Source organism: Poecilia formosa, unplaced genomic scaffold (genome assembly GCF_000485575.1).
Source record: "Poecilia formosa unplaced genomic scaffold, Poecilia_formosa-5.1.2 Scaffold596, whole genome shotgun sequence".
NCBI classification, from domain to species: domain Eukaryota; kingdom Metazoa; phylum Chordata; class Actinopteri; order Cyprinodontiformes; family Poeciliidae; genus Poecilia; species Poecilia formosa.
The window spans coordinates 196,267-208,179 of NW_006800535.1; the positions used below are offsets into that span (position 1 = coordinate 196,267).

An 11,913-nucleotide genomic window follows, 5' to 3' on the forward strand; every position below is an offset into this window, starting at 1 on the left:
AAAAAGAAAAATAAACATTGTTGTGCTCACATGACCCAGGTTAGTTAGATATTTGAAAAAAATATATTTTGTGTATATTTTATTCAAATTTCATGCTTTATCCATAGGACCTGTTTTGTCCCTATTCTCAAGAATCACTGTATGTGTGTGTGTGTGTGTGTGTGTATATATGCTCCAGGCTGCATAAAATATTACTATTCATGTACTTACATGTTCAGTTGTAAGCATGGTCTGATGTAGCAAAGCACGTTTAGGTGAACCTAAACCCATGGAGGCTGAGAAGGGAATTTTTTATATATATATATATGTGTGTGTGTGTGTGTGTGTATGTATATATATGTATATGTGTTTGTGTGTGTAAATATTTTTCTTTGTTTTTTTAACTGACACTATTTCGGAAATATCTTCAGCTGTGTCATCGGTGGATATTGATGGCCTTCATTTCCCAGATTGCATCGCTTGTAGCCTTTCAGCCATATTGCTTTCACCTAAAGGCGCTTGGCTACATCAGGCCGTGCTTACAACTGAACATGTAAGTACATGAACAATAATATTTTATTCAGCTTGGAGCAATTTTTCTTTAGTATCCGAATTCTTAGATGAACCACTCTTCTGGGACGAGTTCTTCTCTGTATAAAATTCTAAAATAACGTTAGGAACCCGCAGTGCAAGACATGCGGGGTAAAATCGAGAACGTCTTTTCTCTGTTGTTTTCTTTCTGTCACAGCGACACATTACACCCAAGACTTCTTCTTTACACCAAGGACCGCAGTTCAAGGTGCATCTTCTTGCGCTCTTTAAACAGAGTTAAAACTGCAAATTTGCGCCTTGTCCCATCTCAGGCTTGTTTTGTCCCCATTCAGTTTTAACATTCCGAAGAACAGCCACAGCATCATCTGGAGCTGGATGCTAGTTAGCTTTAGCCGAACTCTATAGCTTCTCCTGAAATGTGTGTGCTTGGTCTCATTAAAAGAATCAGAATGAATGTGCCATATAAACTGGTTTTATGTTGTTTTTTGGATTAAGATATCAACAGGCCGACGTCTGCATATCCTTATATTGCAACCAGCGATTAGAGCTCATTGGATTTCAATTGTTGACATAAATGAGACAGATAAAATGAGACAGAAAGCATAATTTATATCTCTCCTTTTGCCTAACTTTCAAATCTGTCAGATTCGTGGGGTGTTGAAAACTACTACCAAGACTTTATTCTTCAGTCTGTCACGTGTGTGGCAGCATGGTCACACATCTCCATTAGTCTGCACAGATCTTATTCACCTACATTCAGGTTGGTGTACGGCGTCTGATAAACGATATGAAATAGCTACTTTTAGTGGATCTTCGGTCAATTATTTTCCAGGTTCATAAATTAATAACTAAATGTTGATGGGGAGCATTTAGCCATAGCAAGTTTGGCGCCCGGTGCAAACAACCCTAACACAACATTACAACAGTTTCAACTTTGAAAAACTCCTAAATATTTCAGAATTGTCCCTTAATTTGCACCAATTGAATTACAATAAATAACAACCTGGATCAATTGTATCATTATCAAACATTTAATTCTATGTGTCACAATGGGTATTTTAATATGTTGTAGTACACCCATTTTTCCCCTTGTGCACCACCTAGATTTGTTTACCAGTTTTGGACCAACCAAAACCCCTCAGTGTCATTACCCTGAGAAATAATGAGATTTGATTAAGTGTAAAACAGGTTTTAATGCAGAAATTGATCCAATGTTACAAGTCATACAAATGGAACAGATGCAGAGTGACATTCACCAACCAGTGCTGGGCTCCATTCAGCACACCTTAAGGGTGATGGCAAGCGAAGCAAAAATTGTAGAGTGCATTATTCTGCTTTTATGAGAAGTCATTCTCCGCCCTCTCTAAAGGGTAGTGTTAATCGGTTTCATTTTTTTAAGTGTGACTGTCTCCAGTATTATGTGATATGGTTATGTAAGCATGCAGCAATGTGCATGTAAACGGATAAAAGAGACAGAGGAAAGACATTTTATCCATAAGAGTATGTTATGAGACAGACAATCTGTGAAAAAATTTAGTTCCTGTGCCTTTTCCTAGTGCTTTAAAGTTGACAGGAAATTTGAAAATATCACGTGATAATTATGTATTATTGGAAGATTAATGCTTGAATACCGACTATAACATCTTAAAAAAATGCAAACATTTAAAAAATCTCAAATAAGCAATCCTTACCCTGGTGGGGGCCCAAGTAAAACCTGGTAGCCTGCCAGTCTTAAAATACTCTGGGAGAAACTCTGCTGTTGCAAATGCTCATGCTACTTAGCATGGCCACTGTTAACGGTGGCCAAGTTGTTTCTCAGCCCATAGCACATTCAGCAGTTAGTGCATGAGGCTGACTGCTTGGCAGACTTGATGGTGATGTTGTTCAACAGTAGTAAGTAGAAGACAAGAACAACTGTGACAGTTGCTATGCTGCTAAGAAAAAATATAAAGTCAGGTTTTCAAAAGGAGAGAGAAAAAACAAGAGTGTCAATTTGTAACCCAGTTTTTCTCTGAGAGGTGAGTAGACTTTGTGAGAATATCAACCATTTAGGATAGTTAGCTTAGCTACAGGCTGTTTGCCTCCATTTCACTAGCATTTAAAAACGAAGGGAAAAAAATCTACCAACATATTCATATATTTAAGTTGTACCTGTACCTTTTACCACACTTGACAGATGAGTCAGTCAGCAGCAGCTCTAACCCCCATCTTAGGATAATCCCTCCACCTGTCCCAGTGAAAAAGGTGAACAACACTGTGTTCAGTGACAAGCTAGTTGACATAATTCCAGGGAGTCTGTGTAGATTTTTCCTGTCTCACTGCTCTTTTTACAATTGCACAATAAAACAATATATTTTAGTGACAGACATTCAAACAATCTTTATAAAATTATAATAAAAAAACAGCCTCTTGTTAGTCCAGATAATCCTGCCTTGGCTTGCATTTAAATTACAGATATCTGTTGCCACGTCCCTTTTGACCCATCCCCTCATAAGTGAAATTAAAGCTGCAGTATGTAACTTTTAATAACAAAAAGTACATATTTGTTAAGACTGTCAATATGTTGAGGGATTATGTGAGAATAATTTAATTAATTTGCCTTCTACCAGTGCTCTCTACAAACAACCAATCATAGACAGGAGGTGGGTTTTAGCACTATAAATTACAATCTTTAGCTGTCAATAGTAGGTCAGAGAGGAAGCTGGAGGGGATTCATCTTTTCACAGATTATCTGTCTCATAAAAAACTGTCATGACCAGAAAGCAAGGCAGTTACATGCCTTTAAATTTGTACCGCTCCAGAAATTGTAGCAGCAGGGGGCTCAATTTAATTTTTTGCCATGGGGCCCAAGTTTCTTGGTGGGTGCCCCTGTATGTGACCCAGTCATTAACCCATGTATGTCGTCTCTCAGTGCTGAAGACTGTTTTCAGGTAGAACCTACAGTTCCTCCTCAACATATTATTGATTTCTACTCTGATGTTTAGAGATATTCAATTGGGTCATTGGCCTTTCTTTATTTCTGAAAACCTCAAAAACCACATAATATCGTGGAGGAAAATCTGACACGCTTGTGTTTTGAATCCAGTCTGGGCTATTTTATTCTTCCATTTGTAAGTAAACTAGGTCCATTCTTTGAGAAAGACCAAATAAGCAATCCTTAGCCAGGCTGCCTTGTCTTCTCCACACCAGCTTCAGATGATTATGTCACTGTCATCATGATTGTGCAACGTTGCATTACATGGTTAGCCACTCTCTGTCATTCATTTATTTGCTCTAAAATTAGGTGGCTGAAAAAGTTAGCTGAGGGAGAACTTGGTGAGAAGTTCTCTCATGAGAAGGTCTAATTTTCCTGGGATGAGGCATCAGAGTAATATGCTCCTATAAGATAAAACAGATTTCCAGAAGTTGCTTTTGTCTCCTCTATTTTAGTCCTTTTAGTGTGCATTTGTTTTTGTGTTTCAGTGTTGCAGCCATGACTCAGACAGTGCAGACAAATGGGGTTCAGTCCCTCAGCAAGACTTGGGAACTAAGTCTCTATGAACTACAGAGAACACCACAGGTAAACTTTCACCAAGATCACTTTGCATATATCCATCAGGGGTTTTTTAAAAATTTTTTATTGAAACTTATCATAAATGCAAAAAGGGTAATCATCTCCCCAAACAGCACTGCAGTCTTATGCCATCCCGTTTAAGGGCGGTGGCATATTCTAGATTTTGATTATAAAGGACTATTAAGGAGCAGAGTGACTATGCCTTCATATGAAGGCACACTAAAGAAAATACAAAATAACACATTTTACAGCTGCATTGACAGTACTGTGATACCACAAAACCGTGATGTTTTTGTCTGAGGTTATCATACTGTCATAAAGTCATACCGCCCATGCCTAAGGCAAACACATACCTTCCTGCTAATTTGTGCAGGTAGGAGCCGATTGCCAGGAACCCCACACCACCCTTACACCTACTCATGTTGACTTTTCACTGTTCAGCGCCGAGTACTCTGACCCTGATTCATATCTAGTTTGTTGCTCTGTTCTATGTCACAGTTCTCCTGTTTCAGAGTTTTTCTCAAAGTACGTGTCTGTTTTAAATTTTTTTATTTTTTATTTTTTACCCCCGTCCAGTGCGGAGCAGTCGGGAAGCATATCTATGGAGACAAGGAGACTGACGTAAACCTTTTAAAACAACGGAAAAAATCCCGGTATTCTGATGATTAAAATTCAAAAGTGCTGTGTTACTACCGTTTCATACCGGATCACTTACAAAACCAATGTTAACTTTATAAAATAAACGCTCTCTACCGTGGTATCACCCAATAGAAATAGAGGGATTCCTTTATTTAAATTGGTTAATTTTTCTGAGGGATACACGGTGAGAGTATTGTGATTTTAGTAATTATAAGAGCGATATTCCATTGTCCTGCCATGGAAGCGGGCAGCATCCAGATGGCCAATAAAACACTTTGCTGCTTTGACATGATCACAGCACTGCCAAAATATATGTACAAAAATCCTCAATAAAACATAAAATATTTGACAATATATTGCCCCGGGGACAAGTGAATCACCGCAAAGTCATCAGCCGGTGTAACTCTGAACTGATGCGGTGAAGCTACTGTTAGCAGGAGTGCGGAATTGTGCCAAGAAGCTGACAAAAACACTGAAGAAGAAGAGCTGCCATCCAAACAGTTGAAGCATGTTCTAATGTTATACAATACCAGTTTAGCTCAAAGTTTATCTTCGACCAAACGCCCCCAAAGGAATCTCATCTTCTCCCCCACATCTTTTGTAAATATTTCTGCCAGCGCCCCCTGCCGTCCTCTGAACGCCCCCCTGGGGGCGGTACCGCTCCTGTTGAGAAACGCTAAGTTAGTGGGTGAAAGGCATGGTAGACCTGAACAGGTTGCCAGGGCATCATAGATACAGAATAAACAACTATGCAATCACACACACACGCACACACACACATTCCTATGTCCTAAACCTAACACAAGCAAAAATACGTCTTTTTGTAACCTTTGGCAACATAAGGAGCAGGCGGTCCGCACAATGTAGTATATGTTAGAAAAATGGTTCTCACAATGTATTAAATACAAAGAACACACAAATCTACAGATCACTTTAAAGGGACCAGTTAAAGTAACATTCCTGTTTTTGAACAATGGAAGTAGGATGTTGTATCCTGAGAGAATGCATGCACTCAGAGAACATTACTGTGCTCTAACCTTCCTCTGGATGTTTGTCTCAGGAGGCAATAACAGACGGACTGGAGATAGCTGTGTCACCCAGGTCCTTGCACAGTGAACTTATGTGTCCTATCTGTCTGGACATGTTGAAAAACACGATGACAACCAAAGAATGTCTGCATCGCTTCTGCGCTGATTGTATCATCACAGCTTTGAGATCTGGGTAAGTTTTTTTTTTTTTTAGGGTGGCTGTGTTCATGTCCTGGTTCTTATCTGAACCTCCTGCTTGTTCTTTAATACTGATGTAGGCCCATATTCTTTCTTTGATGTTCACAAACATCACCTCCATGTTATTTATAGAGAGAAATGTCTGTCACTGGCTACCATTCCCAATAAGTCACACCTACTTTCAGTCTTTTTCTGTCACTGTCATACTAACTTTTAATATTTACCATACTAACTAAGGGTCAGGGACTAGATCACTGATTAATGTTCCAGTCAACTTTTTGTCTGCTGAGGCATTGTGCTATTCAGAGTGCAAGTCATGTCTGTTGACTAGACTTACCTGCCCACAGTATAACGTCACCACCAAGAGTGGCTGATGCACATCGCTCTCCTTGACATCCCCAACATCATTGGCAGCCATCATTTCAGCTCAATGTGAATTGATTTTCATCAGAGAACAGCACTCAGAACTAGCGGTGCACCGATATATCGGCCAGCCGATTTATCGGTGCCAATTTCCTTAATTTTGGGAAATTGATGATTGGCCAATTTTTATATGTGAAGCTGATCTCATCCACCGATCTTATCTAGCTTGGCAAAGGTCTAAGAATCAACCACTGTCCTCTTTTGCTCTCCGGTGAGAAAGATTTGACTGACAGCCCACCAAGTTATGTCTGCACATTTATAATTAACAATAGTGACCTCACTGTTGCAAAGAATGTCTGCAGCTCAACAACTTTCTTGCTATGTTGAGCAACATTTCAGACAAAATAAAATTGGTATCGACCAAAATCATAATCGGCAGGTTAAGCTTTTTAAGAGATCAGTAATCGGTGATCAGCCAGAAAACTGCAATCGGTGCACCCCTACTCAGAACCACTGGTCTCTCATCTAGTGTAAAGGTGCTTTCCAGTAGATCAGTGATCCCCAACCTTTTTATCACCGCTGACTGTTCAAGGCTTGGCAATTTTACTGCAGCCCGGGGACGTGTTTGGGGGTGGGGGGAGTGAACAGTCAGACAACGCTTCTGCATGTTGGTGTGTCCGCTAAAGCCTAGTTCACATGGTACAATTTTGAATATTTTGCCCCGATTTTCCACATAGGACAATCTTTGAACGTTTCGGGTTCTAAGATTGTCGCTTCCAATAACTTTCACCGATCATCCTGTGGTGTGTTACGTAGAACGTCGGAACCGTTTCGATCTAAAATCGGGCACATTCAACATGCTGGATTGTCTTGGCCTGATTATCGCAGCGTGTGGGGGTTTCCCTGACGGGGAGCAAGAATGCAGTCTGTTGAATGTGAGATCAGAAAGCGTGATGACATAAGCACGGAACTATCATTAACCTGACATAATATAGTTGTAAAGAGTCGGGGCTTGATGCTGACACTAGCTTGGTTAAAATGAGTCCACAAGCTATCGCAATTGTTTCTACATCGTCCTCTGTGTTTGTTTATTCTAAATTCACATATGGTATGTTGGAGGTTTTATGGGATTTTCTTCTAGAATCAGGATGTTCATGAGTGAAATCAGTTCATGTGTGGTGTGTTACTCCTGCCGTGTGATTGGACACAAGAACCAATAGAACCTGTTGTACTTTTATCGGCTCATATGCGCTCAGAGAGGTTTGGGACAATTGTTAAATCGTGCCGTGTGAACCAGACTTAAGACTCACAAGCTCTACTCCTCCCTTCTTGTGTCGACCAATGCCCCAACTCTCTGACTCTGGTCGCAATGGTAACATTTACACATCCCTTCAAAATAAGACACAGATGTACCACAAAAATGAACATTTTACTTTCATGAAAATTTTAACTCACAATAATAATGACAAGCGACAATAATAATGAGCTCTGTACTTATTTCTCTGCAACGAGACGGTCCCATCTGGGAGTGATGGGAGACAATGACACTCGAAGTGTTGCTTATGTACAGGGTGCATGGTCTCTGCGAAGCGAAGCAGTTTGAAGGCCTCATTAGCGAGCTGATCGCCACATATCATGCAGAGCCGGCTTAGAATGTGGAAATCGCCTATCGGTCCGTAGGCCTTTCAGAATAACAAATTTTGCTGAGCAATTAATTCTCAAAAATTATTGTGATAAACTATAATATTGTTTGAAGACCATTTTAAACTGATGTACTGGTAATGACATAATGCAAAATAGATACACTTTATTTTCAAAAGAGCATTTAACACTGGAATTGGTAAACAAAATAAACAAAACTACCAAAAACAAAAATAAAATTGATTCTCAGTCTCCATTAACAAAAAATGCACTTGAATAAAAACTAAACAACATAAAGCCAAAGTGGAAATACAAACTATGTTCAACCAAAAGAGTACAGATTATGCAGTTTGCATACTATATTTCTCTTCGATAATCATTAGACTTAGATAGAGAAGATGGGCATATCCAACCACCTGATGCAATAGTTCATGCCTCCCTTAAACCCAGTCCACACTGCATGATTTTTTTTGCCCTGATTTTGCCCTTGCAATAATCTTAAAATGCTCAGCATTCTAACATTGTCGCTTGCAATAATCATAGCCGATCATCCTGTCGTGTGTGGTGTGTTCCGACTGATCAAGTCCAGTCGATAGTGGCCTCTCAGATCTAAATCAGGGGTTTTCCCCAACAGGGAGCGAGAACACAGTCTGTTGAATGTGACAAGTAGCCAATCAGAAAGCGCAGATTCCCCTCCGTGCTTTATGAGGAGAAAACGCCAAGGAGAATCCCAAACAGCTAACACAGCGCAACCCAAAGTCCAGCGGACATTGGAGATGATATGTGTAAACAACATTAATGTTTATTCAACAATTCATGCAAAAATTATCCACAGCAATGACGAGAGGAATTGGAGCAAAATTGCTTCAGTTGATAAACAGTTGATGAACCTGGTAACTTTTCAGCTGTTCATCATTAACATGACATAAATAGGTTGTAATGACATTCATTCAGTCAGGACCAGTGGTGGGAAGTAACGAAGTACAAGTACTTCGTTACTATACTTAAGTACAATTTTCGTGTATCTGTACTTAAGTAGATTTAATAATGGATATTTTCTACTTTTACTCCACTACATTTTACAGTAAGTATCTGTACTTTCTACTTCACTACATTTCTACAAAACTGTCGCGTTACTCGTTACATCCAAGTCGCATTGCGCTTTTTTTCCATTAAAATGTGAAGTTCAGGGTCTTAAGGTGGCGCCGTAAAATCCAAGCAATAACGTGACTTGCGTGTCTGTTGTCACCCATCGCTTCCACCTTTACTCGCACGCGGAGCTCCAGACAAGCGCAGTGGTTTCCTCTGAGCAGGAGAAGATGTCTGTCTAATCGTCAGTAATATAATAGCGCTGCATAAATCATAAGATATGGCGACATGTAAAATCAGCAGCTTTCACAGACGGTGGGGACTTCGTCCAACTTTTAGCATCACTTGAAAGGAAAGCTTAAAGAAAGGTAAGATCTGTGGATGTGATGCTAGCAACGCTAGCCACACAGAGACATACATGGTGCATCTGCGATGAAAAAAAGTTGTGCGCTGAATTATTGTGTGGAGATGTTGACCAAGGTGTTGCAAATATGGGACAACGCTGTGACCAAAGTGCAATATTGTGATATGACATTCAGGTACGATCCGATTCTTCTGGACGGATCTTTACTGATTAAATTTATTTCAGTTCTAAGTATTTAATATCTAGGTGTTTTATGGGAATGTGGATGAATTTGTGAAGCAATTTTGATAGGTAAAACTTAATTTTTTGTGTCACGTAGCGCGGGGTGGTGGTCTTGACTTTGTCTTGGGTAGGTGGTCTTGACTACAACACTGCTACGTGGCTCCTCGGTTGCATGTCCTCCCCCCCACACCTTCTTTCCATCCCCTTTCAGTTGGATTTCTTTAAAAATAAATGCCACTAGTTGCAAAAAAAATGAAGTTCATGCTATGTTAGGACAGGAGACAAGATGTTTCCATCCCTGAAATTATGATGGATAGAATCACATATCCAAGTCTAAACTATGTTACAGAGTAAACACAATAAAAACATGCTTTATCTGTAGCATTGTTAATTAAAATGGCACATTTCTAATGTATTAAAATTAAATACGATCAGTTCACTTAATGATATTGTATTAGCGATTCAGCAAGTACTTTTACTTTTAATACTTAAGTATTTTAAAAAGCCAGTACTTTTTTACTTTTACTTAAGTACAAATGTTAATGTGGTAGTTTTACTTTTACTTGAGTACATTTTTGTCTGTGTATTTGTACTTTTACTTAAGTAAATTTTTTGAGTACTTTCTCCACCACTGGTCAGGACTTTACGTTGACACTAGCCACATGCATTGCAGGTAGTTTGTAGTAAAACATTAATTAATGCCTGGTTTTAAAATTTGCTAACTGGACTTGTAGCCATTATTTTGTGCCCATTTTTGGACACCACATGGCACGATAGAACTCGATCGAACCCGTTACATCTAGGATTTCTGTCGGCTTGTGTGTGGTCTCTGAGGTTTTGAAAATGGGCCGAAGATCGGCTACAACTCTAAGATCGTGTAGTGTGCGCTGGGCATTACACTGAGGAAATGAGGAAGGGAGGGTCGGTGGAGAGCACCAGAGTTGAGCCTTTTTTCATCATCAATAGCAGGGGCGGATCTACTGGGCGAGAGCCTCGCCACCCCTGTTGTCACCCTAACTAGTGACAATGAATTCAATAAATAGTTATGGCAAATCGGACATTAAGCGCATGAAACTCTTTGTTCCGACAACATTGAATGCAACACAATGTAACCTGACACCCACTGCTAAGTAGGGAAGTGCGAGAGAAGGACAGAGCGCCAGCAGCATTGATGGACATATTACTGGACTGGACATTACGTGATTTATCGTAAGTCACACATGCGCCATTGCTGTCCATTGAGTCAGGAATATCGGTGGTCAGGAAAATACTACAATCACGCAAAGAATCAGAACAACGGACGCAATGTTTAGCAGTTAATTCAACCATAGATAATGGTAATAAGGGCTTCAGATTTCACAGGTGAGCAAAACGTTTTAATTTAAAGAAAACATTGAACAAGTGAGCAGTGGGTCAGTTATACTAGCCTAACTGTTAGCCTGGTATTGACTTTAATAACCTTAGTGCTGCGCAGTTCAGTGTGTTTTGGTTCCATTAGCACTAAAACAGGTCAACCCGCCCACCAAGTCATCAGTAGAGCAAGCTGTTTAAATCAGCTAATCAACCGCCGCTGTGCTCAGGCGAAAACTTATTAATAATCACAATATAGACATTAAGCCTGACAACATAATGTAACAGACAGGATGTTCTGTTTTAGTGTTTTTGCTACTTTTTTGTCTGGGAAATGTTTGTTTTTGGTGTTGATTCCCCTGATCGGTAATCTCTGCTCTATCTGCTCGTTGAGCTGTTGTTTGTCGGTTGCCATAGCAAAGGGTCGTGTGTAATACCGACATACAGAGCGAGAAAAGGCGGAATAGAAGTTGTTGGAGCTATTTTTTCTTTATTTCTTTATCCATTTGAATTTTGTTACTTTATTCTTAAATGTCTATTTTTTTGTATTATTTACAGAGTTTATTTGTAGGTTCATAATTGTTGATTTTATTTATTTTTTGTTTTATTATTTTTCTTATTTATTTTCTAAATTTACACAGGAAGTAATGTTGGTCAGTCCACTTTCTATAAGTGTAGGGGCCTGGTGAAGGACCAGCAGGCATTTGGGTTTGGGGCCGATGGTTCTTACCAGAGCAAGAGTGGTAGCATGAGAACAGAGGAAAGTTTGATCTCTGTAATTGTTTGGTGAAAGAGGAAAATAAATCACCAAGAACAATCAATAAGTTTTAACCTTCTTTTGCCTGTATCCAGAAACTGGACCCCAGTGCCTCAGGAGTGGCTTGGTGGAACTTTTATTGGATGTTTGGCCTGGCAAACAATCAGAAGTGTTTCTG

General features: G+C 39.6%; 1 protein-coding gene across 2 annotated transcripts in view; it reads left to right on the forward strand.

The window, feature by feature from the left end:
- The first annotated feature begins 409 nt into the window (after nucleotides 1-409).
- rnf2 (ring finger protein 2) overlaps nucleotides 410-11,913 on the forward strand; it is a 32,290-nt gene continuing 20,786 nt past the window's right edge. Inside the window, exons 1-3 of one of the 2 annotated variants that reach the window (XM_007541262.2) lie at nucleotides 410-532; nucleotides 3,994-4,090; nucleotides 5,784-5,944. In XM_007541262.2, coding sequence (XP_007541324.1) covers nucleotides 432-532; nucleotides 3,994-4,090; nucleotides 5,784-5,944 — 359 coding nt within the window. In that variant the 5' untranslated portion in view covers nucleotides 410-431. Of the gene's footprint in view, nucleotides 533-1,195; nucleotides 1,292-3,993; nucleotides 4,091-5,783; nucleotides 5,945-11,913 lie in introns of those variants that run through there. The other variant, XM_007541263.2, reaches the window with a different exon arrangement.